Source organism: Hippocampus bargibanti, linkage group LG09, assembly GCF_051943395.1.
Source record: "Hippocampus bargibanti isolate YZ-2025 linkage group LG09, ASM5194339v1, whole genome shotgun sequence".
Taxonomy (NCBI): domain Eukaryota; kingdom Metazoa; phylum Chordata; class Actinopteri; order Syngnathiformes; family Syngnathidae; genus Hippocampus; species Hippocampus bargibanti.
In genome coordinates this window covers 1,907,501-1,934,388 of record NC_142742.1, presented here as the reverse complement: position 1 = coordinate 1,934,388, position 26,888 = coordinate 1,907,501, and the positions used below count along the sequence as shown (strand labels likewise).

Genomic DNA, 26,888 nt, shown 5'->3' with positions numbered 1-26,888 from the left:
AGCCATTGTTTTGATTCTCCACCAATGCAAGACGTCTTGGCGTGACGTCACGAACTGGGGGCGGGACTTTCTGAAAATGCCCAATTCGCAGCTCAATTTTTTTGCAGATTTTGGACACTTTAAGTCATTTTTATTGGTGTTTTGCATTTGACTAAAAATATCATACTGCGTCTTTCGGGTATTTTAGATGCCATAAAACGTTTGGAAACAAAAAAGTGACGTCGGTTGTCCTTTAAATGTAAGAAAGGAAAATAGCGATTGAATACTTAATAACTAAATATTGAGTGTTCAGTCACAAAAAAACCATCAATAACTTTCAGAGAGGATTTATTTCAACACTAAAATATATTGAATGAATGTAAGAGCCCACGTGTTCACCCTCATTCGCTGTCATCGCCTTCGCTGTCCGAATAAGCACCCAGCAGGCTGAGCGACGATGACCCGTTCGGGACAGCCGCACAAGGAGTGTTGTGGAGTGCCGTGTTGCTGGAACACGACGACGACTTTTCGTCTGGAAAAGAGAAAACAAATTGGGGGGGGGGAGTTCATTGGAAAAAAACCATTTGGTGACTTGAAGCTCGAATGGCGTAAATGAACACTCCACATGTGCAGATTTGCCATCACTTACTCGCAAGGTTAACTGCTTGTGTGCTAGCGGCAGCTGTCCTGACGTGAGGCGTCGGTGTTGTTTTCTTGCGTACGACGAGTGATCCGAGAGCGCCACCTGAACCCAGCGTGCCCACACTTTTCTCCCAGCTCTCCAATTTGGTCCGTTTCACCGCGATGATCCCCTGTGAGACAAGAACCATTTCTCTTACAATCACTTTGACTTTTTTGATGAAAAAATAATCATAAAAAAGGCAAATTTGACGGCTAAAAAGGCTAAATTCTCACACGTCTGACATTGATTTTTGTGACTCTCATGAGCGATAAATATTAAATGAATTTTTAAAGATTAAATGAATTTGAACGAACAAAAAGCAAAAAAAGGTTTATCATATCTTCTTTCTGTAATAATAATAATAATAATAATAATAATGATGATGAAAAAGGTTTAGCATATATTCTTTCCGTAATACTACTACTACTACTACTACTAATAATAATAATAATAATAAGAAGAAGAAGAAGAATACATAATTAATAATGATGTTAATAATAATAATAATAATAATAATAATAATAACAATAATAATAATAATTAATAATAATGATGGATGATGAAAAAGGTTTGTCATATCTTTCTGTAATAATAATAATGAAAAAGGTTTATCATATCTTCTTTCTGTAATAATATCAATAATAATAATAATAATGATGGATGATGAAAAAGGTTTATCATATCTTCTTTCTGTAATAATAACAATAATAAATAATAATAATAATAAAGGTTTATCATATCTTCTTTCTGTAATAATAATAATAATACATAATTAATAATGATGATAATGATAATAATAATGATGATGATGATGATGAAAGAGGTTTATCATATCTTTTCTATAATAATAATAATAATAATAATAATAAATAATTAATAATGATGATAATGATAATAATAATAATGATGATGATGATGATGAAAGAGGTTTATCATATCTTTTCTGTAATAATAATAATAATAATGATAATAATAATACATGTTATTTATAAGTGCCTTTCAAAACTCTCCAGGACACTATACAATCACTAAACAGAGACATAAATAAAATCACAGATAGAATTATAAATAAGAATATCCATCATAATAAATAAAGTCCAAGATGGCGCCCAAGTAAGCAGAGCTGTCAGCGAGTGCTCTCACAAGACTTGCTATTTTTGTATTTTTGTGTTGTTTTTGCGTTTTCTATTGTTACCGACTTGTTGCGGGTATGTGGAACTGTCGCGGCTTGGAATTGAAGCGGATTCACGTGGGATAGGAGATGCGAGATAATGTGTTTTCGTCAATGGATGCTACATGCTACGTGTTTGCTTTCAACATTTCGCGCGTAAGCAGACGCGCATATTGCACCATGACGTCCCTGATCCACCGGTGAAAAGGACGCTTTAAAACAGCTTCATACAACAAAGAGGGTGCTTACAATTCAAGACTGTGTCTTTTGTTTTGTCACATTATTTAGTTTTTTGTTGTTGTTGTTGTTTTGACTTCAAGATGGCGCCGCGAGAGTGGCTGCCTTTATAGCAGCTCCTGTATTTTGTTTTTCTACTTCTTCCTTTCCTTTCCTCCCTTTGCTGTTGTGAAATAAAAACTTATTTTTGTCAACTTTCCAAAAACTGTTTTTCACACACAATGGTGTGAAGTAGAAGGGAAAAAAAATGCCAGAAATTGAGAAAATAAAAATACTTGAAATATTTCAACCTTTCCCTTCAAAAAAAAAAAAAGAAACTAAGCAATGCGCAAGCACACACAGCACTTGCGCGTTGTCTTACATACGTGTGTTTCCGCGGGTTTGACGGCCGTGAGGATGTCTGTTGGATTGTCTGCGTTGGACGACTTTGGCGACGAAACCTTGCTGCTTTCGTCCTCTTCGTTCTCGGAATCATCGTCTCGCAGTCTTTTCACCATCGCTCGCTCCAACATGTCCCTTGTGGAACACATTTGCGTCACAATGAGCAGTGATGGAGCATCGCAAGTTGCTTGACCCCCCCCCCAATTTTTTTATGGTAAATATCGTCTGTAATGTAATATCCAGTTACTTGGTCTCCCGCTCGTCTTCTTCTTTCTCTCGCTCCCTTTCTCTCTTCTCTAATTCTCTGTACTGGCCGAGCATCCCCTCAAAATCAACCTGGGCTTGTCTCTGGTTCAGATCCTTCAGCTCCTGGAGGTTCTCCAGCACCTCCATTTCCATCTTGGAATCCCGTGTGCGGTTCTCCAGCACCTGTTAGACGTGACCACGAAGCACTGCTCTGTTAGAGTTTTGCGCTGGTCAAAAATGCGTGGAGTTAGTTATCTTGGTTTGACGTGCGCTGACCTTCATGGGATTGTTGAGCTCCTCGTCTTCTCGCTCCTGCTGGATTCGCTTCTCCTCCTCCTCGATGAGTTTCTCCGCCTGGAAATTTCGGGTGGCGCCGTGCTCCATGGCGTAGTCTGTGTTCTCCGGATCTGTCTGAAATCATAATTCTTAACGTCACACGTCACTTTTGTCCCGTGAGCACATTCCCGCTTGAATTCACCTTGAAGGTAATTTCCGCCAGGCACCGAGTACATTTGATGTAAAAGCGGAAGATGGGAAGTCCCATGTAGAGTTGGTTCATGACTGTCTCTTTGCGTGCATTGAACTTCTTTCCCTTGTAGATGTACTCGCCGCAGGTTTTACATCTGTACATAATCAATGAATTATTATTACAATGAGTTTGAAAAGGTGAAGTGCTTTAGAAACGTAGTTTAGGGAATTAAAGTGGGTTCAACTCTTAAAATAGTCACTTCCATCCATTATTTGAATATTTGTTTGACACTTACCTCATGTTGAATGGTGCCATCAATCGGACCACATACTGTCGATCTTTGGGAAGTTTAAGTTTCGGGATTTTGGCCGGATCAAAATCCGGGGGGTAGTATTTCTGTCAATAAATAACACGCGTCAATCCAACCCGCAAAAAAAAAAAAAAAACATTTGTTTGAAACCAATTGACCATTTACACGTTGACTCTCTTTCGAATGTTTGTTTGAGGAACATTCGTAACGCATTACATATGTACTCGATGAGCTAGCGCTAAGCGAGCTAGTTAATCGCCGCTGTTCATCACATCCACACACTCTAGCGATGAGTTATAAATTTTTCGTTTTGACTTTATACTTACATTTAATACTTTTCTTTCTGACATTCTTACAGTCGCTGCACAACCAAATTGAACAAGGACAACTATCGCTGGGGTTTAGTAACTCCGTACATATATAATAACTTCCGGTTCTTCTTCTTCTTCTTCTTCTTCTTCTTCGTCTTCTTCCGGTTCTTCTTCTTCTTCTTCTTCTCTTCATCCAAGATGGACGCATCCGAATCTGTTTACAGCCTCCTACAGGACATTCTTCTCATTGCATATTTTCGCTTTTCTTTTCTCGTTCTTTTTCCATTCTTTTACTTTAACAGACACAACATTTTCTTGATGTATTTTTACCTAACCTGTTGAAATTCTTCGCACGTCAAAGGGGTAATGACAAATAGCTGCGTCCTGGGGGATCGTTAATGGGGTCCTTGATGTCAGCGCCTGTACGTGTGTGTGTGCGTGCGCGCGTGTGTGCGCGAGCGTGTTTGTATACACTCCTACTCTTAGGTTATTCCAACAAGAGGAAATGAGACGGTGATTAGAGATTTGTGTCAACATGTGTTAACATGGCCTGCTTCCTCCTTCTATTGGTTCTGCAGTATTGGACAATGGTGATATGCACATATTGGATACAATTCTTAAAAAAATGACTTGGGAAATATTAAAAAGTGGACTAAAATATTGTAAATTGATGGGAATAAAATGTAGTACAATTGTGGTTATTTTTTTTTTACAGAAATGTTGGTTATTGGTACATGTACTGATCACATAAGCAATCGGTAATTGTTTTTCCAAAAACATTGCTGCTCATATAAAGCTTAGAGTAATAAAATCTGTTGATGACAAAAAAAAAAAAAAAAAAAAAAACGATTCGGCATGTTGTATTTTTTGGAATATTCACCTGCAGAATAAAATGTGGTCTCTAAAATTCAAACATGGGCACCAATGACCATCCATAATTCCATGGGCAAACCCTCGGTGATGAGGGTCACCAAGATCATTTCCTCCATCAATATTTTAGACGCTCGCTGATGTCAAGGTGCCCTATAAAGAAGAGGAGGATACCTCCAAAACCAACCTTCACTTGACATCAGCACCATGTTGAGCAGCCGGGCCTTCGTCCATCTCTTCCTCCTCCTCCTCGCCACCAGCGCCGCCTTCCTGTACGCGTCGGCTACCGAGGAGGCTTCGGTGGAGACACGTTCGCTGGATTTCACGCTGAAAAGTCAACAGGAGAAAGAGTTGGTGAGAGCGCCATGTGAGGGGCTGTTTAGAGGAAATAATACACATAATACCTTTTATACAGATTGATGCTCTACAAGAAGTCTTGGAGAAACTGAGGAACAAGGAGATGCCCTTAGAGAAAAAATTGGGATGGCTTCCATCGGTAAGTACAATCTTTCTTTTATTGTTATTATGATTTTTTGGGGGGAGGGAGGGTATGTAAAAAATGTGTTTGCTCCATTTTTAATGAAATTATACTGTATTTTTTATTATATTATATATATATAATACATACTAAAAATATCATATATAATAAAACACATTTATATACAATAAAAATATATAATACATATTTAAAAACATGAAAAAATATGTATATTATATACCTTCATCTCCCTTTTTAATGAAATTATACTGTATTTTTAATTATATCATATAAATAATATATACTACAAATATAATATATAATAAAACACAATCATATACAATAAAAAATATATAATACAAATTTAAAAACATAAAAAATATATAGATTATATGCCTTCATCTCCCGTTTTAATGAAATTACACTGCATTTTTAATTATTTTATATATAATATATAAAAAATATAATATATAATTAAAAATATATAATATATATTTAAAAAACATTTAAAAATATTATATCCCTTCGTATCCTTTTTAATGAAATTATACTGCATTTTTAATATTTTATAGATATAAAATATATATTACAATATATATATATATTTAGATATATATTGTAATATATATTATATTTTTAGTTTTTATATATAATATTTTTATGATATATTTTATATATATAAAATGCAAAATATATATATATATATATATTCTGTTCAACAAGTCATTTTTTTGGACGAGTTGTATAATTTACGGAGGCAATTCTGAATTAAATTCCCTTTTTTTTCCCTTTTTTTTTTTGTGTCCTTTCAGTGTGACGCAGGGGAGCCATGCGCCGTACGTAAAGGCTCCCGAATTGGAACCCTGTGCAGTTGTCCCCGAGGGACTTCTTGTAACTTTTATGTCCTCAAGTGCTTGTGAAAGATAACAAATGACGCTTTGATCTGCATACTGTGTGTACTGTTTCATGTGTTGTGACAATTCCAAATGTCATTTGAAAATCACTCAATAGTTGTTTTGCTCAGGGGACAACTTCCTTGTTATTTTGGGTGAGCATATCAAAGATAAGATAAGTACGTGTTTTCAAGGGGGGGTGTTTGTCCTTGGTGTTGATATGCCAGTGACATTACTTCATAATATTTGTGATTACAAAAACATGTATAGTATGTTTGCTTGTACAAAGATGTACAACATGACATGTCGGAGGAAAAACAAAATCACCTATTGCTGTTCCTAACTATTAATTCATAAAAATTATAAAATGTATTAATAAATTGCATATAATATTATTGCGATTGTATTATGCATGAAAGGGGAGAAAAGTGAATATTCTTACAAGTACATCGATGCCATCTGTGATTAAAAAAAATACAAGCATTTTCTGTTGCTGATCCTAACCATTAATTCATAAATATTATAAAATGTATTAATAAATTGCATATAATATTATTGTTATCCTATTATGCAGGAAAAGGGGGAAAAAAGAGAAGAGACAGACTCATTACAAGTACATCAACTGCCATCTGTGATAAAAAAAAAACATTTTCATGATAGAAAACACACAAATGCACGATAACAATGACTAAAATGCTAATAAAAACGTAGCAGAGATTAAAAAGAAAGAAAAAATACACAGTGACATTTTTTAAAATTGTTTGGTTCATGTTGGTTAAGATAACTATAAAGGAAATGAAGAAACCAACAATTAAATAACTATAAAATTATAGTGTATTATCATTCCTGTACACGTTTTGAATCACTGAGATTTAAACCTATTTATTTATTATTTATGTATTTAAGTATTTATTAAAGCTAAATTGTTACGCAGCCATATATTATTAAATTAATTTTATTATTATACAGTGACGATCTTATTTTATTAAAATGAGATCGTGATTACGTTTATTATTTATTATTTTCGTCGCGCGTTCCTGGGGGCGGGGAATGGTGGCAATGACGTCATCCGCGTCATCAAACATGGCGCCCAACAGCCGGTCGCGGGAGGAGGAGAAAGGCTGACGAAGAGGAGGACGAGGAGGAGGAGGAAGAGTGAGCGGGGACGCCGAACCAATCCTCGCTGATCGCCCTTGTCGGACAAAACCCATCCACGCAGGTAGGTCTTCAATTGATATTTTAATATTTTCCCAAAATCATAATAATGGTGAGGGGCGTGGGGGCAAGAAACGGGTTTAATGGGGACACTGGGGAGGATGGATTGCACGTCAGTACGTCACGTGACAAGTCTTGGACCCCCACAGTGGTATTTTTGACAGAATTACATAAAAATCCTCAATCGGTAATTGTGTATGTGTGTTTATATTGATAATCTGTTTAATCTGGACCCGATGCAGGCAGCTGTCGAAATATGACCGTCATATTTCATAACATGATGTTGACACAATTTCTCATTGCACATTGTAACGATACCGAGGGAGACACGCACGTTTAATTGTTTCCCCCTCTAGTCCTGATTTTATGTAAATGCCACAAGAAAACAAACGGTGCGCTAAAAACATTCTTCACAGAGGATAAAGAATGTATGGCCGTGAATTATCGGACGTTTTGACGCATGGCTCAATCTGTTTTAAAAATATATTATTATTATTATTATTACTATATAGTAATATATTTATATGTTATATATATATTTATATGCTCTTAATATTTTTATATTATGTATTTATCAATATATAATTATATATAATAATCATGAATAATAATATATTATATACAGTGATAGCTCAGTTTACGGACTTAATTGGTTACCAGAAAGTGTGTGTGTAAGGTGAAAAGTGTGTCTTCCAAACATTAATTTCCCATAGAAAACCATTGAAATGAGAATAATCAGTTCCCAGGTCCCCATAAAATATAATTTTCGACTAAATAAGCCTTAAAACTACATAAAATATAAATGTATATGTATTATTATATTATATATATATATACATAATAATAATAAATTTTAAATATTGTCCCTGTTATATAATAATAATAATAATAATAATTCAGCGTATTCTACCAGAGACAAATTCCTTGTGTGTTCTACATACTTGGCCAATAAAGATGATTTTGATAATAATAATAATAATAATAATAATAATAATAATAATAATAAGAAGAAGAAGAAGAAGAAGAAGAAGAAGAAGAAGAAGAAGAAGAAAAGATGGTGGAGGAAAATAGACAGGAAGGAGTTTATTAATATAGAATCAACTTTAAAATTCTTCTTTATACATTTAAAGGACAACCGACACCACTTTTTTGTTTCCTAACTGACATCAGAAAAACGTTTTATAGCATCTAAAATATCCAAAACGCGCAGGCTGATATTTTTAGTCAAATGCAAAACACCAATAAAAAATTACTATTATTATTATTATTATTATTATTACTATCATTATTAATGTGCTCAGCCTGTTGATCAACTACAAAGAAGAAGAAGAAGAATGCATGTTCAACCAGACACAAATTCCTTGTGTTCTACATACTCGGCCAATAAAAATGATTTTAATAACAATAATAATAACAATAATAATAACCTGATGGTGATTCATAATTGTGTTCAAATTAGGCTTGCCAATGTAGGTCAGGGCTTCTGGTAGGGTTGAGGCCAGTGAGGGTAAAAAAAAAAGTTCTGATCCCGTGACTGTAAAGTGTCCTTGAGAATTTTGAAAGGCGTTTAGAAATTATATGTATTATTATTATTATTATGAATATTATAACCGCTCTGGTGGCCCACCGCAGCCCGTTGCCATAGTAACCCGCCCTCTTCGGAAGGAAGGAAGTGGAGTGAAGGGCAGCAACAAAGTGAAGTGAAAACAATGGAGGCTCATATCCAACCGCGAGATGCTGGTGGAATTTTCACGATTCTATCGATCCTGCAATTTGAGTGAAAATGACAAAAACCCTGGCACTGGAGTGGACACATTTTTACATATTGTCTGGCAGTGAATGAGTTACTAAATATGCTTAGAAGATCTTGTTTTTCTATCCTTTCACCCACGCCCCCCCATCCCCTTTCAAATTGCTGCTATGGACTGCAAATGTCCGCATTGTGGGACGAATAAAGGTTTTCTGATTTTGATTCAACAAGATGACTGACACACTTCCCCCTGATGGTTCAGTTCTCAGATGAAGACCACGCCCCCCCCCCGTCCCTCACCTTTTCACACCGAGCCACCACGGCCTTTGACGCGGACACCTCCCCCGAAACAGACGTTGGAAATGGCGTCCCCCTTCCAACTCCTACCTCCGCCTGCCACGGTGGGTTTCCTCAAGTTATCCCGTCCGTGCTGCTACGCCTTCCCCGCCGGGCGCGGCGACTGTGCCTTCTTCGCCGTCAACGGTTTCACGATGCTCCTGGACGGCGGCTCGGATCCGCGGGCTTGCTTCTGGAAGTTGGTGCGCCACCTGGACCGCGTGGACGCCTTGCTGCTGACCCACGCCGGCGATGACAACCTGGGCGGCGTCAACGCTTTCCTGGAGAGGAAAGTGGCCGAGATGGAGTTAGACAAGATGGCCGACCAGGGGGCTCCGAGGCTCATCTCGCCGGAACTCGGGGTGGTCTTCTTTAACGTCCCCGGAAGGTTACGGCGGGAGCAGCCGTCTTCCGAGTTGACGGTTTTCAAATGTGAGTGCACACTCAGAATCACACGAAAAATTGCCGAGTGGTTGCTCCGCAACTGCTAAGTGCCATATTTCGCGCTCCTTCTATTATATATCCTTCTATTGTGACAACTTGCTGTTGATTCATGACCATATTTTCCACAATAAAAGTCAATTATTAATTTATATATACAGGTAATTTTTTTCATACATTGGGCGCACCGCATTATGAGACGCAATCTTCAATAATAATACAGTAAAGTCTCGTTATATCGATATCGGATATATCGATAGTCCCGGTTATATCGATACTATTTCTATGCACGCACGGAGAAAATTACATGCAAACAGGGTCGGATATATCGATAGTCCCGGTTATATCGATATTTTTTCGGACTCCCTTGAATATCGATATAACGACACTTTACTGTATCTATCCTTCGATTAAATCCTTCTATTGTGACAACTTGCTGTTGATTCATGACCATATTTTCCACAATAAAAGTCAATTATTAATTTATATATACAGGTATTTTTTTTCATACATCGGGCGCGCCGCATTATGAGACGCAATCTTCAATAATAATACAGTAAAGTCTCGTTATATCGATATCGGATATATCGATAGTCCCGGTTATATCGATACTATTTCTATGCACGCACGGAGAAAATTACATGCAAACAGGGTCGGATATATCGATAGTCCCGGTTATATCGATATTTTTTCGGACTCCCTTGAATATCGATATAACGACACTTTACTGTATCTATCCTTCGATTAAATCCTTCTATTGTGACAACTTGCTGTTGATTCATGACCATATTTTCCACAATAAAAGTCAATTATTAATTTATATATACAGGTATTTTTTTTTCATACATTGGGCGCGCCGCATTATGAGACGCAATCTTCTATAATAATTATTATTATAATACATTTTATTTTAAGCGCCTTTCAAAGCTCTCAAAGACACTTTATAGTCACAGACAAGCATAGGTACTATAATAAATAAAATGCAATCACAAATAGAATACAATAAATAAAAGTCAATTATAAATAGAAACAAGAGATAGAGCGACACAGAATATGCAATTTTCAAGGCATCCACTAGATGGAGCTGCGCTCAAGGAAATGCCAAAAGTACGATCTTACGTCAGTCAAACATTTTGTTTGAACTCTGCGTTGTAAGCATATTGCTAGCAAGCAGCCATTTTGAAATAATGGCGTCTGGCTAGCAATATGTTAGCAAGGAGCTGTAATAATACCGTAATGACTCGCTCTGTACCAGCTATCTAGCTAGCTATTTGCTGTCTATTAGCTATCGAGCAAGCTTTCTATCTATTTGAGTTACTTTCGGGTTGAGTGAACGCTGACACGTGTGGCTGCCGCTGCTCACCCACAGAAAAACTGATCCCGTGACAGTAAAGTGACCTTGAGAGTTTTGAAAGGCGCTTATAAATTAAACATATTATTATTATAATTATTTAAGAAAATGGAAGGCTTTTGTGTAAATAAATAACACGGTAAGTGAACCATATTGCCACTTTATTCAATACGTTTTTCTATTAGCATTTTCTTGAGCGCAGCTCCATCTGGTGGACGCATTGCATATTGCGTCTTATAATGCACCAATGTATGAAAATAAATGGACAAAATACGTGCCTTTTACTGTGGAAAACATGGTAGTTAGCTTCAGGATTTTTAGTAGAGTGGTTGCTTGTGACCGATGCAAACGTTTAAGTTTCAGAATCCAACGGGATTCTTTCAATTATGTCTCATCAGGTGTCGAGAAGAATATAAACCAGGCAGGCGTCACTCTACGCCTGTTGAAGGAGTTAGACATCCAACCCCACCCCATGTTTCGACCACCGGCGGTCCCCCCGGAGCCCATCACCTTGTTCCAAAAATTGGGCGTTGGACAACTGCACTTGTACATCCTCTCTCCGGCCAAAAACAGCCAGGAGTACCAGACGCTCATGCGGGACTGGCCCGACGGGGCAACCCTACCAGGGGTCCCCCTAGCCTCGGTATCCGCCCTCCTCGTATGGCACCCAGCTTGCCCCCAGGAGAAGGTGATACGGGTGCTGTTTCCTGGTATCACACCGCAGTCCAAACTGCTGCAGGGTCTGAAGATGCTCAAGAGGTTAGCCTTCTTAAGGAAACCCACGGTGACCACGGGGGACCTGGAAAGGATGGGATGTGGTGGGAAAACTAAACAAACTGAAAGCCAGGATAGCGTCCGCTCCCAAGGGAAGGGGGTGCCCAACAGGGGGAAAGTATTGGTCACAAAAGAAAAGAACGGCTCCAAGAAAGCTACCGGCAAGGAGCCTAAAAAGAATGCTAAGCAGGGAGGCAAGGAAGAACCGGTCATCCTGAGGAATGGCGTGGGGAAGAAGGAGACCCTTACGTCCGGACCAAAAAATGACAACAAAGAAAAGCACAAAAAGGATACCCTAAATGACTCCAAAACGGGGTCCAAAAAGATTAAGAAGACACCCGGAAAGGACGGAAAGAAGGCAAACGTCAAGCCCGAACTTGGCCACTCCAGACCAGACAACGAGGACACACTAGAAGAATCAAAACCTGAGGAGAAAGACCCCTGCGGTGTATCCAAAACATCAACCCCTGAGGATATGACTCCAGATTTCCTCCGACTTCGAGAGGAAACAGAAACAGATAAGGCGGACGATAGAAACAAGTCGGCTGGTAGCCCAGAGAAGGCGGTCGCCGAAAGTCTCAGAGAAGATCCAAAACCGCAGGGCACTCAGACCGCAAACCAGCTTGGAGTCTCTAAGAAACCGGCCAAAGTGGTGGGATTCCCAACCCCGTTGAAGCAGACGCCAAAGAACGATCCGAGCATGGAGTTTGACTTGACCCCGACGGAGTACACCCTCCTGGACGGCGCTTTGAGAACCAGCCCTCCTTCGCGATCATCTTCCGATAACCGAGCCACTTCTGAGGAGAAAACCGTGGAGCAGAGTTCTTCGGATTCCCGGCCCAACAGCGCGGGCCACACTCCTTACTGTCTGTCTCCGGATGACACGTGGTGCACCGGAGACACCCTCAGCAGGTTGCAGGCACAGCAAGCGGCAGAAGTCGCCCAACCCGATGTTTCTTCCAAGCCGGGGCAACCCAACCCTAGGGAGAAACATCTGACTTTCCTGTCCCTAGGCACTTTGAAGGACGGGGTCTTTGATCCGTCCGTCTCCGTGGCCAACACCACCACCTCCACCCACTCCTTGCCAGCAGAGGTGAGCTCGCCTCAGTCCACCGAAGTGGACGAGTCGCTGTCCATGTCTTTGGAGCACGGACCCGCCTTGGGAAGTCAACGAGATCCGGACGACCATCATCCCAACGGCGGCCATTTTGCCGGAATGTCCAAGAAACCTCTGAGGTCTTTGGCGTCAGAATCGGGGCGGCCTCCCGTTCTGGGAAGTTTGAATTTTGAGACACCTTCTCACGACGTGGACCTGTGTCTGGTTTCCCCTTGCGAGTTTCGGCATTTCAAACCACCAGACGGCGGCTCGGGCGACGACATTCGTAAGGGCGCCGCTAAGGACGCGACATCGGGCGAATCAAACGCCCCCTTATGCACGGAGGAGTGTCCGTCCACCATGGCCGACGGAGTCCTGGACTCGGATGAGGACGAATCGTGCGGAATTCCGACAAACTTGGCCACCTGTCAAGCTTTACCCCGCGACCCGCTTCCTGCCCGGCTCCGGGATAGCCCGCCGATGCCCCCGCATCCCGACACCACCATGCCAGTCCCGCAGTCCGACGCCGGGGCCCATGGCAAGAAAGTAAAAAGCAGTGGGGTGCGAGGGAAAACACCTAGGGTGAGTAAACGCCTCCCCGCCATTCTTCTCAAACCCTACGACTATTTCATACATTGCTTGAAATATCATATTTTTTTCATTGGTCTTTAAAGGACAACCAACATCACTTTTTTGTTTTTTAACTGACACCAGAAAAACGTTTTATACCATCTAAAATACCCAAAACACGCAGTATGATATTTTAGTCAAATGCAAAAGACCAATAAAAATGACTTAAAGTGTCCAAAATCTGCAAAAAATTGAGCTACGAATTGGGCATTTTCAGAAAGTCCCGCCCCCAGTTGGTGACGTCACGCCAAGACGTCGTGCATTGCTGGAGAATCAAAACAATGGCTTCAGATTCGGATAATATGCTTTCTTGTTACTCATCCAGTTATGAATATGATTCAAATAGTTCTGAAGAGGAAAGCATACATGTTTGCAATCGATTAAAGAATTTATTTGTGCCATTTTGAGGCAACATTGGGGGAAAATCTCTCACCCAAAAAAAGAGGCACAAAATGGCGACATCCTGTGGCCACCTCCGTTTACACAGGCTGATAAATTCCTTATATGGCGCTTGGACGCCCTCTTCTGGCCTTCAAAAATAGCACACACAACAATATATTCTTATCTTCAAATTTATAATAATAAATTCTTCATACTTGTTTTTTAACTCATTCGGGGACTTTTTAACCTTACTTTTATTTTACTTAATTAATTAACTCCTTCACTGCCTGACAAAAATGTGTCCACTCCAGTGCCAAGGTTTTTGTCATTGTCACTTGAATTCCAGGACCCACACAATTTTGAGTTTTAGGACGACATAAACATTCAATGCAGCATAAGAAACTTTAGACTTCATCAGATCCGAAAAAAAAAGAGTTAATTCCTAAATTATATGCGTCTAGAGTTATTTGAGCTTGAAATGGGGCAGCTGTAGAAAATACATGCATATTGATTTATTGTATAAATAAAATTGTATGTATAATAAAAAAGGAAGTGCTGCCGACTTGTGGAAAAGAAAAAACGTACCAGAGGCCATGGCCAGCGCTGTATCGGCACCCAAGAATGAAAAAACAAAACCCGAAAAAATTCGGGAATGGTGCTCTACGTTATATTTTCAAAAAAAAAACCAAAAAATTGTGAATGGCAGTGAATGAGTTAATTAATAAAATTGACCATTGATTATTCGATTAATTCATTAATTTTTGGGCGATTTTCTGATAAGTATTGATCAGCAAACAAACGGATACCCGAGTAACTTTGAAATTGAATTTGTTCTGAGGTGATGGACTCCTCCCCGAAATCGAACCCGGGCAAAACCCAGACAGGAAGCGTCATCACAAAGACGAAAAAGGACGCAAAGTCGTCAGGTGTGTCCAACACTCGCCTGGCAAAGTCGGCGCCGTCAGAGTCCCGGGACCCCTCCTCCAACGAGGTCCCTAACGTCTTTGTGGACTTGGCCTACGTCCCCTCCGGATCGGCGTCCCCCACCGTGGGCGTGGACTTCTTCAAAAGTGTCCGCTCATCCTGCTACGTTGTCAGCGGCGACTGCCCCGAAAGGGAGAAGGTCATGCGGCAAACGCTGGATTCGCTGCTCTGCGCCAAGGCCAACTGGGAACACGCCACACAGGTCCGAACGCACACATATTGCCTGTCAGATAGGATACATTTGATTCTCACAAATGTCAGAATTTGTACAAAATAAAAATACACGTAAAAGTACAAGAAGTACAAGTACAAGTACAAATAAAAGTACAAGTACAAGTACAAGAAGTACAAGTGCAAGTACAAGTACAAATAAAAGTACGAGTACAAGAAGTACAAGTACAATTACAAGTAGAAGTACAAGTACAAATAAAAGTACAAGTACAAGTACAACAAGTACAAGTACAAATAAAAGTACAAGTACAACAAGTACAAGTAGTACAAGTACAAGAAGTACAAGTGCAAGTACAAATAAAAGTACAAGTACAAGTAAAAGAAGTACAAGTACAAGTACAAGAAGTACAAGTACAAGTACAAATAAAAGTACAAGATGTACTAGTACAAATAAAAGTACAAATACAAGTACAAGTACAAGATGTACTAGTACAAATAAAAGTACAAATAAAAGTACAAATACAAGTACAAGAAGTACAAGTACAAATAAAAGTACGAGTACAAGAAGTACAAGTACAATTACAAGTAGAAGTACAAGTACAAATAAAAGTACAAGTACAATTACAAGTAGAAGTACAAGTACAAATAAAAGTACAAGTACAAGAAGTACAAGTACAAATAAAAGTACAAGTACAAGAAGTACAAGTACAAGTACAAATAAAAGTACAAGTACAAGTACAAGTAAAAGAAGTACAAGTACAAAGAAAAGTACAAGTACAAGAAGTACAAGCACAAGTACAAATAAAAGTACAAGATGTACTAGTACAAATAAAAGTACAAATAAAAGTACAAATACAAGTACAACAAGTACAAGTACAAATAAAAGTACAAATTACAACAAGTACAAGTACAAGAAGTACAAGTGCAAGTACAAATACAAGTGCAAGTACAAGTACAAGTACAAATAAAAGTACAAGAAGTACAAGTACAAGTACAAATACAAGTACAAGTACAATCGCAATATAATAAATAAATAACAATATTTATGTATTGCACAGCAACCCTCATTTCAAGCTCATATAACATCAGACCCATATAATTTAGGAAATAACTTTTTTTGAAAGACGAAAGAAAAGACTAAGGTTTCTAACGCTGCATTAACTGTTGATGTTGTCCTAAAATTCAATATTCTGTGGGTCTTGGAATTTCAGTGACAATGACAATAACCTTGGCATTGGAGCGGACACATATTTGCACATCGTCTGGCAGTGGAATGATATCATGGATTGTTCTTTCACACATTGTACATAGTACTAAAACAATATCACTCAATTACTGGTACACCCCCCCCCCAAAAAAAAAAGCTAATTTTAAATGAGCATATCTTTCCTGCTGTTGCGCAGGTGACGGTCATCCCTACCTTTGAGTCGGCGGCCATGCAGGATTGGTACCAGCAGACGGTGGAGCGTCAGAAGGAGCTGGACGTGCTGGTCTTGGGCTCCAACAGCACCGTGGCCATGGAGGACGACACCTTCCCGGCATGCAAGATTGAGTTCTGAACAACCAATAACAGTGGGGGAAAGGGAGGTAAGGGGGGGGGGGAGATAAAGAGATTGATTTCCACAGCCTTCTCACATCGTTCTCTTTCATCCGCATCATCAGGGATTAGCGAAACTCACCCCGACTCGTTTCCGGCTACTATTGTGATTGTAATCCGATGATACTGTCGCTGCTTCAATCGGGATTATAACGCAAGAGAATGTTGCTTGTTAGTGTTGCCTCTGTCATGATTGTCTGATTGAATTATCTGATATTAGCTCTTCAAAAGTATTTTTTTTGTTGCCTTATGTATATTTTTATAATAATAATAATAATAATAATACATTTGATTTATAAGCGCCTTTCAAAACTCTCAAGGTCACTTTACAGTCACAGGATACATTTGTTTTCTGTGGGTGAGCAGCGGCAGCCACACGCGCCAGTGTTCACTCAACCCGGAAGTAACTCAAATAGATAGAAAGCTAGCTAGCTACATAGCTAGTAGATATCTAGCTAGCCAGCTAGACAGCTAATAGATAGTGAATACGTAGATAGCTAAACCTGTAGATAGTGAGCTAGATAGACAGCTATATAGAAAATAGATAGCTAGCTAGTTAGCCAGCTAGCTAGTTAGATAGTGAATATATAGCAAGTAGATAGCTAGCTAGGTAGCCAGCCTTTCAAAACTCTCAAGGTCACTTTACAGTCACAGGATACATTTTTGCTATCTGTGGGTGAGCAGCGGCAGCCACACGTGCCAGCGTTCACTCAACCCGGAAGTAACTCAAATAGATAGAAAAAAATGTCTTACACCCCCCGCAATTTTTGTTGCTGTGGCTCAATTTGCTTTCTGTTGTTAACTCTAAAGAATAAAGTATTAAAAAGGAGCCCGATGTTCTGACTGTAATTCCAATCTTTAACTTATTCACTGCCATTCAGGAATTTATTCGAGAATTGAAAATATGTGGTAGAGCCCCGTTACCGAATTTATTCGGGTTGTTTTTTCATGCTTGGGTGTTGATAAAGCGCTGGCCATGGCCTCTGGGAATGTTTTTTTTTCTTTTCCACAAGGGGGCAGTATTTCACTGTGTTCCAGATGTCGATGCTGTTAAAGCGCTATATAAACCAATATGTATGTATTGCATTGTGTTTTGGACAGCTGCCCTTATTTCAAGCTCATATAACTCCAAACACATGTAATTTAGGAATTAACTCGTTTTTTTCTGATGAAAGAAGAGAGTCTAAGGTTTCAAACGCTGTTACTGAATGTTTATGTAGTCCTAAAACTCCATTTTCCGTGGGTCCTGGAATTCGAGTGACAATGACAAAAACCCTGGCACTGGAGTAGACACATCATTTTTGCACATCATCTGGCAGTGAGTTATTCTTTTATTGTTTTTACTTAGAGGGAGTATTACATACATATATATATATATACACATATATACACATATATATATATATATATATATATTATATATGATGTTATATATCATATATATCTATATATATATATTATATATATATATATATATATGCATAATCTGCCAAAAAAATATGTATCTGGCTGTAATATTTTGCGCATGATAAAGAGTGACAATAACTTTATGTAAATAAAATAAACAATAGTTGCCCGAAAAATAACGTGTAATGGTCATTGGGAGCATGAACGACAACGCCATCAGTCGAAAATTATTTTTTGTTATTACACTTTTGTTTTTAAACAACACTTGATGTAAAATAGTGTCACATTATATTGATATCTTCAATATGACTTGTTTTGCTGTTTCAAATATATTTCGCATTTTATTTTGAATTCATTCATAGCCTCTTGCTTTCCGTTGAAATTGGTTTCTGTTTATTTTATGTTTTTACGTTTCATCTGAAAAAAATAACAATATAGTATATATTTTTTCTAGAATACATTTTTTTTCACAATCTTAATAAATTAACATCAACTGGACTTTACGTCTGTTTTCTTTTATTTAATTGTTTAGTCCCAAAGATGATAGCGTCCATTTTCTGTACGTCACAAAGAATATCAAAGGCGTGCGTTTAGTAAACACAATCAAACGCCGACGTGTTTTAAAAACAAAAATAAAGAAAAATACTTTGTCGAGTCAGCAAACTGTCGCTCGAACGTCGTCACGTTCAAAGACGGAAACCACTTTTTTGACGTCATTTGACTTCACCGTGACAACACAAGAAGAAGGAAAAACAAATCAAAGCAGCGAAGCAAGCGAAACAAACAACTCAGCCAATCAAAACGCAGCACAGGTTTCGGTAACCCCCTCCCGCAAATAAATGTAAAAAAAAAGGATTGCGATAAACTGCAAGAACGCACTCACGCATTTGTTTCACCACCCCTTGCAAGCATGAGTCCCGAGGGGAGCTTAACTTCCAGCGTCACCGAGAGCAGGTAAGCTTTCAAGCCGCTTTGCACACTCGCTCGTCGGCTTCAAGTCTCGCGGAGACGTCGGTGAAAGACGGGAGCGCGTGGATGGCGAAAAGAGTTCGGCATTTTTTTTCTCCCCCGTTCGAACTATTGCTTACTATTAACGGTCTGCAACTTTATAAGCTATTATTTCATTTTAAATAGTTAAAAACAATTTTATGACTTAACCTGATTACCTGCTAGAAGTCACATGACCTGGAGCGAGGGTTGCCCGACCTACGGAGGGGCCCTTGGCGGCCATCTTGCTCCGGTAGACCAGTGGTCCCCAACCTTTTTTTGCGCAACGGACCGGTTTAATGTCAGACACTATTTTCATGGACCGGCGGATCAATACAACAAAATAAGACGTTTGTTTTTTACTCATTTTCCTCGGTTACAGTGGGCTAATTTTAGCGGAATGTATCACGTGACCTAAACAAGCGTATTGACATGTGTCACGGGTAAGTCATAGACGGATGTAATCTGGTAATTTTTCATTTTTCAAAATAAAATATAGTTCAGACTCAGATAATAAATAAAATGGAAATTATGTAAATTATTTATTTCTGTACCAAATGATCCACGGACCGGTACTGGTCCGCGGCCCAGGGATTGGGGACCTCTGCGCTAGACGATTCGTAAATGCATGTCCTATCGTCTCCTTAATTTTCTGCATTTCCCTCACAATCCAAATAGCAGACAGGTATTTGTGGTCCTCCACGAATGAAGCCTTTTTAGCAAAATAGTATTTTGCCCCCCCCCCCCCCCCCTTTTGGATGAAGCATTTTCTTGCAGAGTACTATAGAGCCTAAGATTGATGCAAAGTGTTTATGTTTCACCTCATTTTGCTGCAAACAAAAGTTCTTTGCTAACGTGCATAAGATATTGCATATTGCAAATGGCTAGCATGTGTTTATGATCCCTTTCCGAAAATGCATTTTGAAGCATAGTGAAATTTTGCAATACAAGTTTATGGTGGCCAACACGCAAAAAGAAAATTGGTGAAAATAAAAGTTTGTTTTTATAGAATTTTACACATAACCTGCTCTATTATTAAGTTTTTATCCGGTTTATGCGATGAAATAGTTAAAAAGTTGTTTTCTAGATTTTGAACGGATTAAGATTTTTTACATTGATTTTAATGGAAAGTGCTGTTTCGGTTTTTGAACAAATCGGTTTTCGAACAGGTTTCTGAAACAGATTATGGTCGAAAACAGAGGTATCACTATATATATATATATATATATATATATATATATATATATATATATATATATATATATATATATATATATATATTTTTTTTTTTGCATAATCCCAAAGTGCTGTTATTACTTTCAATTTGAGGCATGAAAAATGTGAACCTTTTCAGGATGCATACGGTAGGCGTGGCCCTGGAGGAGCTCCTGCTGACGGCTCAGAAGCAAAAGTGCCTGACCGTCGGCATTTATGAGTCCGCTCAGTTTCTCAACACGTGAGTTGAGCTCGGCCGCTTACATAACTCCGGAAAATGTACCGCACGCACACACACATAGAGAAATAAATAAATATGAGATATACATACGTATATACATATACGTACATATATACACACACACACATATATATATATATACACACACACACATACACACTCATATAATAATAATAATAATACATTTTATTTCAAGCGCCTTTCAAAGCTCTCAAGGACACTTTACAGTCACAGACAAGAATAGATACAATAATAAATAAAATACAATTATAAATAGAATACAATAAATAAAATACAATTATAAATAGAAACAAGAGATAGAGCTATAGGTGTTTTTTGAGATGGGACTTGAAGGTGGGAAGAGAATCCATGTTACGAATGTTGGGAGGGAGTACTATACAAACACAATATACAAACACGCGTGTAATAAATATATATATATATGTATACACACATACATACACATATACATTTATACACATACATATGCAAATTTCCCCATTGTGGGACGATTAAAGGCATTCTAATATATATATACATATACATACACATATACAGTAAAGTCTGGTTATATCGATATCGGATATATCGATAGTCCCGGTTATATCGATACTATTTCTATGCACGCACGGAGAAAATTACATGCAAACAGGGTCGGACATATCGATAGTCCCGGTTATATCGATATTTTTTCGGACTCCCGAGAATATCGATATAACTGTATATACACATACATATCTCTCTCTCTCTCTCTCTCTCTCTCTCTTTTTATCTCTCTCTCTCTCTCTCTCTCTCTCTATATATATATATATATATATATATATAGATAGATAGATATATGTGTGTGTATATATATACATATATACACACACACACATATACATATATATATATATATATATATATATATATATATATATATATATATATATATATATATATATATATATATATATATATATATAATAATCTTCATCTTCTCCTCCTTGCAGGGATCCGGATAGCGTGGTCCTGTGCGTGCTGGCCACCGATGGCGACGAGGCGGACGTGGCTCTGCAAATCCACTTCACGCTCCTGCAGTCTTTCTGCTGCGACAGCGGCATCACCATCCTGCGGGTATGCGGCGTACCGCGACTACGCCGGCTGCTCGCGAGCAACGACGACGGCGGTGACAACAGACGCCAGGACGGGGACATACACTGCATGCTAGTCACGGTATGACACACTGACATTTTACCGAGGCGCGTTGAAGTTCAAATTGGGGCTTGATAGATCAGGAACTACTATTCCACTATAACATCCCTGATCCATTGCTGAAAAGGACGCTTTGATCCTCTCCTCTTTCATCTAGAACTGCTTCGTGTCACAAAGACGGTACAGCAAATGCCGAAGAATGAATAATAATAATACATTTAATTTCTAAGCGCCTTTCAAAACTCTCAAGGTCACTTTACAGTCACAGGATAAGTTTTTCTGTGGGTGAGCAGCGGCAGCCCATCCACGCCAGCGTTCACTCAACCCGGAAGTAACTCAAATAGATAGAATGCTAGCTAGCTAATAGATAACTACTAATAATAATTATTATTATAATACTAAAAATAATACATTGTATTTATAACCGCCTTTCAAAATTCTCAAGAACATAGCTAACAGCTAGCTAGCTAAATAGCTAACCAATTAGATATAATAGATAGCTAATAAATAACTCTGTGTGTCTGTATGTTGTCATGTTATTTGTTATTTTTTTTAACTTCAAGATGGCGCCTCGAGAGTGGCTGCCTTTCCAGCAGCTCCTGTGTTTTGTTTTTGTACTTCTTTCTTTCCTTTCATAACTTTGCTGCTGTGAGATGTAAATTTCTCCACTGCGAGACGAATAAAGGTACATCCAATCCAACTACAGATGCGCAATTTGGCATAATTGGGCGGTCACAAATGACAAATGATAAGATTTTACGCAAAACGCCATACTGCTTTTTTTTTTGGTTGTTTTTGTCCCCGCAGAACCCCAAGGCTGACCACTACCGTCTCCAGGAAGTGGACATCTACTGCCAGGAGAGCCTGCGCGTGGACCAATGGGTCCCTGAGTTGATCTTGCAGGATTGCTGAAGTGTAAAAAAAAAATGCGGCTTCGCTTCCAGATGAACTTTGACCCCGCGTACACAAACAAGTGTGAGGCTGGAACTCAAGACAACACGACAAAGCTGCACTGGAGCAAATTCCACACCGATGAGGCGGCAAAGCGAGATCCCGGCGCGGCCCCTTGCCCGCCGTGCGTTTCTGAGAAGCGAGACAGGAATGTGGCCAAGGTGATACTTTACGCAGCAATCGCGTGTGCGTTGACGCACGCAAGAACCCAGAGTGCGATTTAGTATTCTGCTGTTACGCTTCGGCGCCTTCGACGTCCTTGAATGTTCCGAGTGAGAAATGGACTGTAACGATCTGTTGTGATTTGACTCAAATAAAATATTTATATTGTACAACACTGTCACATTACACAGACACACGAATATGCATGAACGCAACACGAAGTATAGTGCCAATTGTTTGTTCGGAGGAAAATCTCCGCCTACCTTAACGTGGAAGAACTGAAACGGAAGCAGCGACGCTCTTGTGGGCGAAACTTCATGTCGTAGCTCCTGTGTAGTTTTAAAGTACTTCTGTTGGCGATTCTTTTGCCAATACCATCGGCAAATTCGACGTGGCACAAACGTTGAATGAGAATAAAGGCGGGGAATTGATTTGAAGAGCACTGATCGCAAGCTACGAGTGCAGACTGCTAATTGCTAGATGCCAACAACTTCCGGTGCTCCTTGTCTTCTGTTACGGATATTCCTGCCTTTGATTTTATTTATTTTATATTCAGCCTTTTATTGTATTTATTTTTATGTTATCTTACGCCACTTTTTTTGTGAAAGTAAAACTAATGGATTACTTTGAGTGCAGTTTATATGTACACGAACGCTTAATTACTAAAAACGAACGCGATTCATAACGTCCCTCTCCCCCATGATGGACGTGGAAGCCTCGGAATTCGATTGGTTGAGGCCGTTTTTAAAAATTTGAAATGACCAATGAGATGATTTACAGAACAAATTATTTCCGTCAACTGCGGGATCTGAGTGTTTTAAAAAACGACATCAGAGCATGTTTGCTATATCATCTTTTTATTGTTATCGCTCTGCCAATTTTGTTTTTGCGAATTGGCTCTGGCACAAACTTTCAAAGAGAATAATGGCGGGGAATGGATTTCAAGAGCTCTGATCGCAAACTATGAGTGGAGACTGCTAATTGCTAGCCGCTAACAACTTCCGGTGTACCGGATATTCTCCCTTTTATTTATTTTAGATTCAGCCTTTTATTGTATTTATTTTTTTTATCTTACTTCGCTTTCATTGTGAAAGTAAAGCTAATTGGCTGCTTTCCGTGCGGTGTACATTAACACAAAAATATAGACGTTTAATAACGCCCCTCCCCCCGTGATCGAGGACGTGAAAGCCTCGGAATGTGATTGGTTGAAGCCGTTTTGAAAAATTTGAAAGGACCAATGAGATGATATGGCAGAACAAATTATTTCCGTCAACTGCGTGTTCGGAACTTTAAAAAAACGACATCGGAGCATGTCTGTTATATCATCTTTTTATTGTCATCTACCTGTCAATATCTTTTTTTTTCGACAACAAATATCCACAAAATATTAACAGTGTGTGAGAAAAAAAATGTGATTTTTGTATGTATGGCATATTAGAGAATCACCCCCCCCTCCCCCCCAAAAAAAGATGTTCCTAGCAGTCAAGGCAATAAAAACCACCCCATTCCATAATAACAAGAATGACAGATTCCGGTATGTTTTGATATGAAAAGTATGACATTTTTCACACACACACACACACACACAGGCACGACGAGGACGCAGATTGACAACGGGCCAATCGTAATGATTGGCATGTAAAATGGCCGCAGCCATTTGGCCAATAAGTAAATCGAGTCAACGCTGAGTGACTTGACAGAATCGAAATGGTTCAAATCAAAACACATATGAGGCGAATTGATATCTGCATTCTGACACTATCTTTCACACGGACACAACGACCAGAGAAAAGATCGGCTTGATGGGTCGTGTTAGAAGGGCTTCTGATACTACGTCCACAGCTTAAAGGACAACCGACGTCACTTTTTTGTTTCCTAACTGACATCAGAAAAACGTTTTATAGCATCTAAAATGCCCAAAACATGCAGTATGATATTTTTATTTTTATTCAAATGCAAAACACAAATAAAAATGACTTAAAGTGTCCAAAATCTGCAAAAAAATTGAGCTGCGAAATGGGCATTTTCAGAAAGTCCCGGACTATCGATATATCCGATCCTGCGGCATGTAAATTTTCTCCTTGCGTTCATAGAAATAGTATCGTAATAAGCAGTACTATCGATATAACCGATATCGGTATAATGAGACTTTATTGTAGTTCTGAAGAGGAAAGCATACATGTTAGCAATCGATTAAAGAATGTATTCCGTGTCATTTTGAGGCACCTGGACTGCAATGTAGTGTCCCAGAAAAGAGGCAAAAAATGGCGACCTCTTGTAGACATGACAGTGTATTGCATTTCCACAGGCTGATAAATTCCTTATATGGAGCTTGGACGCCCTCTTCTGGTGCAACATGAGGTTTTAAGACCAAACAAGCATTGACGTGATGGAAGAACTGCTACAATGTGTCCTTTTTTTTCCGGTCAGGGGCGATCCTTCAGTGACGTCACGTACGGACTCGTCACCAACTCAAAAACAAGACTTCCGGAATATTCAACACGAGTCTTAAAACGTCAAATATAGCTATATGCGGTGGAATCTTATTAAAACACGCTCAGTAGAAGTCATTTGAAGCCGTTTAAACAAATTATGGACACAACTTGTCCGGAGACGTCGGTTGTCCTTTAAAAAAATAAAACAAAACAACACACCCCTCATTCTTGCGCTACCTTTCACAGTAAGTCAGATATGAGGGGAAAAAAACTAGCTTTGAGAAAGGGGCTACTGATTACATAGATGAAAGAAAGTTTGTACATTTTTTTTTCTTTCTCTTACTTTTTTTCATGATTTTAATTATCAACGCAAAGGAAGCTGCATTTATATTTGTTGTATTAAAATCAAGACAAATAAGAAGCAGGAACTCCCCCCAGTGGTAATTTGTTATCTCGGTTGGCTCAACAAATGGGGATGCACCATATTTCAAACTTGATTGACAAGAAATCCATATCAATGATACCTTTTGTATTGAAATATATATTACATTGTATAATATTTTATGTATAAATACGTTTTCGATCTATTCGACGCTACTATTTTTTTTTATGAACTGAACTGTTTGGGCCTTTGGAAAGATTTTTTTTTTACCTTATACAGTCATTCCTCGCTACTTTCCGGTTCACTTATCGCAATTTCAGTACATCGCAATTTTTTTTTTCAGGGGAAAAAACATTCAGAATAATAAAAGAAAATTATTTGACGATTGACTCCGATGTTTTGTACATGGCTGTCGCTTGATTGGTTCCCAGCGTCATCCAATGACAGCAGGATATCTCATGGTTTTACAGCCATGTGGATTGGCTGTGCATCTTCTCAGCCAATCTCTACATACATATTGATTTATATAGCGCTTTAACAACAGCTGATGATGGAACAAAGCGTTAATATGGAAAAAAAGGGAAATGCTGCCCCCTTGTGGAAGAGAAAAAAAAACATCTCCAGAGGTCTGGCCAGAGCTTTATCGGCATCCAAGCATGAAAAACCAAAACCCGAACCATCTTCGTCATATCTTCAATTCCCAAATAAATTTGCAAATGGCACTTGAATGAGTTCACAAAGACTAAACGTCAACAATGGAACTACTCCATTCTACCTGCCACTCAATCCTTGGCTCCACCCCCTAAAATAAATACATCCCCTTCAAAATAAGATGACACTTGTCGATAGTTAACCAGCATGATGTGAAAATTAGACCGAAGCACCTTGGCACAAACGGCTCTCAACCATCGTGATCGGAAAAAAAAGAATTTTTTTCCCCACCTCCATTTTGACTCCGAATCGCAGATTATGGCGCTTTTCCAGAGAGGCTATTTCAGGACTGTGTGTGTGTGTGTGTGTGTGTGTGTGTGTGTGTGTGTGTGTGTGTGTGTGTGTGTGTGTGTGTGTGTGTGTGTGTGTGTGTGTGTGTAGCTATAGGATGATGCAGGGTTTCTTGTCCTTAAAAGGGTTTTCGGAGGTTGGAATGCCGACCAGCAACGG

General features: G+C 38.8%; 5 protein-coding genes across 8 annotated transcripts in view; 3 read left to right on the top strand and 2 right to left on the bottom strand.

Annotated features, from left to right (window-relative positions):
• Positions 1 to 310: 310 nt before the first annotated feature.
• yju2 (YJU2 splicing factor homolog) lies at positions 311 to 4,982 on the bottom strand. Of its 2 annotated transcripts, none has more exons than XM_089003643.1 (8): positions 4,844 to 4,982; positions 3,461 to 3,561; positions 3,175 to 3,319; positions 2,973 to 3,107; positions 2,698 to 2,879; positions 2,435 to 2,585; positions 629 to 791; positions 311 to 511 (listed from the first exon to the last, which is right to left on the bottom strand). In XM_089003643.1, exons 2-8 carry the CDS (start codon positions 3,478 to 3,480, stop codon positions 381 to 383), a joined length of 927 nt encoding a protein of 308 aa, XP_088859769.1. In that variant the 5' UTR covers positions 3,481 to 3,561; positions 4,844 to 4,982; the 3' UTR covers positions 311 to 380. The 2 variants fall into 2 exon arrangements, with proteins under 2 accessions (XP_088859769.1, XP_088859768.1); XM_089003642.1 differs by lacking the exon at positions 4,844 to 4,982 and adding an exon at positions 3,802 to 3,939.
• Positions 4,864 to 6,968, top strand: LOC148893240 (cocaine- and amphetamine-regulated transcript protein-like). The gene is made up of 3 exons (XM_089003645.1): positions 4,864 to 5,010; positions 5,072 to 5,152; positions 5,947 to 6,968. The coding sequence occupies exons 1-3, from the start codon at positions 4,864 to 4,866 to the stop codon at positions 6,052 to 6,054; spliced, it is 336 nt and encodes a 111-aa protein (XP_088859771.1). The 3' UTR covers positions 6,055 to 6,968.
• Positions 6,963 to 18,128, top strand: LOC148893239 (microtubule-associated protein 1S-like). 2 transcript variants are annotated; one of them, XM_089003640.1, is made up of 5 exons: positions 6,963 to 7,246; positions 9,255 to 9,760; positions 11,519 to 13,572; positions 14,840 to 15,187; positions 16,560 to 18,128. In XM_089003640.1, exons 2-5 carry the CDS (start codon positions 9,262 to 9,264, stop codon positions 16,713 to 16,715), a joined length of 3,057 nt encoding a protein of 1,018 aa, XP_088859766.1. In that variant the 5' UTR covers positions 6,963 to 7,246; positions 9,255 to 9,261; the 3' UTR covers positions 16,716 to 18,128. The 2 variants fall into 2 exon arrangements, with proteins under 2 accessions (XP_088859766.1, XP_088859767.1); XM_089003641.1 differs by having other exon boundaries at positions 9,200 to 9,760.
• A 114-nt stretch (positions 18,129 to 18,242) lies between these two features.
• LOC148893238 (growth arrest and DNA damage-inducible protein GADD45 gamma-like) lies at positions 18,243 to 23,077 on the top strand. Its single transcript, XM_089003644.1, has 4 exons — positions 18,243 to 19,114; positions 20,502 to 20,603; positions 21,596 to 21,818; positions 22,605 to 23,077. The coding sequence occupies exons 1-4, from the start codon at positions 19,071 to 19,073 to the stop codon at positions 22,707 to 22,709; spliced, it is 474 nt and encodes a 157-aa protein (XP_088859770.1). The 5' UTR covers positions 18,243 to 19,070; the 3' UTR covers positions 22,710 to 23,077.
• Positions 23,078 to 24,484: 1,407 nt separating this feature from the next.
• Positions 24,485 to 26,888, bottom strand: part of gng7 (guanine nucleotide binding protein (G protein), gamma 7) — a 6,129-nt gene continuing 3,725 nt past the window's right edge. For both annotated transcript variants that reach the window (XM_089003646.1, XM_089003647.1), the window contains one exon: positions 24,485 to 26,888. This exon is cut by the window's right edge and continues 57 nt beyond it. In XM_089003646.1, coding sequence (XP_088859772.1) covers positions 26,820 to 26,888 — 69 coding nt within the window. In that variant the 3' untranslated portion in view covers positions 24,485 to 26,819.

Excerpts from the sequence above, each read along its gene's own strand:
- LOC148893240 (XM_089003645.1), top strand. The coding sequence starts at position 4,864 with ATGTTGAGCAGCCGGGCCTTCGTCCATCTCTTCCTCCTCCTCCTCGCC. Across the intron at positions 5,011-5,071 it reads GTCAACAGGAGAAAGAGTTG|ATTGATGCTCTACAAGAAGT; the intron begins GTGAGAGCGCCA and ends CCTTTTATACAG. Across the intron at positions 5,153-5,946 it reads AATTGGGATGGCTTCCATCG|TGTGACGCAGGGGAGCCATG; the intron begins GTAAGTACAATC and ends GTGTCCTTTCAG.
- LOC148893238 (XM_089003644.1), top strand. The coding sequence starts at position 19,071 with ATGAGTCCCGAGGGGAGCTTAACTTCCAGCGTCACCGAGAGCAG. Across the intron at positions 19,115-20,501 it reads TCCAGCGTCACCGAGAGCAG|GATGCATACGGTAGGCGTGG; the intron begins GTAAGCTTTCAA and ends GAACCTTTTCAG. Across the intron at positions 20,604-21,595 it reads TCCGCTCAGTTTCTCAACAC|GGATCCGGATAGCGTGGTCC; the intron begins GTGAGTTGAGCT and ends TCCTCCTTGCAG.
- yju2 (XM_089003642.1), bottom strand. The coding sequence starts at position 3,825 with ATGTCAGAAAGAAAAGTATTAAAT. Across the intron at positions 3,108-3,174 it reads TGGCGGAAATTACCTTCAAG|ACAGATCCGGAGAACACAGA; the intron begins GTGAATTCAAGC and ends TTATGATTTCAG. Across the intron at positions 2,586-2,697 it reads GAAGACGAGCGGGAGACCAA|GGACATGTTGGAGCGAGCGA; the intron begins GTAACTGGATAT and ends GTGTTCCACAAG.
- LOC148893239 (XM_089003640.1), top strand. The coding sequence starts at position 9,262 with ATGAAGACCACGCCCCCCCCCCGTCCCTCACCTTTTCACACCGAGCCA. Across the intron at positions 9,761-11,518 it reads CGAGTTGACGGTTTTCAAAT|GTGTCGAGAAGAATATAAAC; the intron begins GTGAGTGCACAC and ends ATGTCTCATCAG. Across the intron at positions 15,188-16,559 it reads ACTGGGAACACGCCACACAG|GTGACGGTCATCCCTACCTT; the intron begins GTCCGAACGCAC and ends GCTGTTGCGCAG.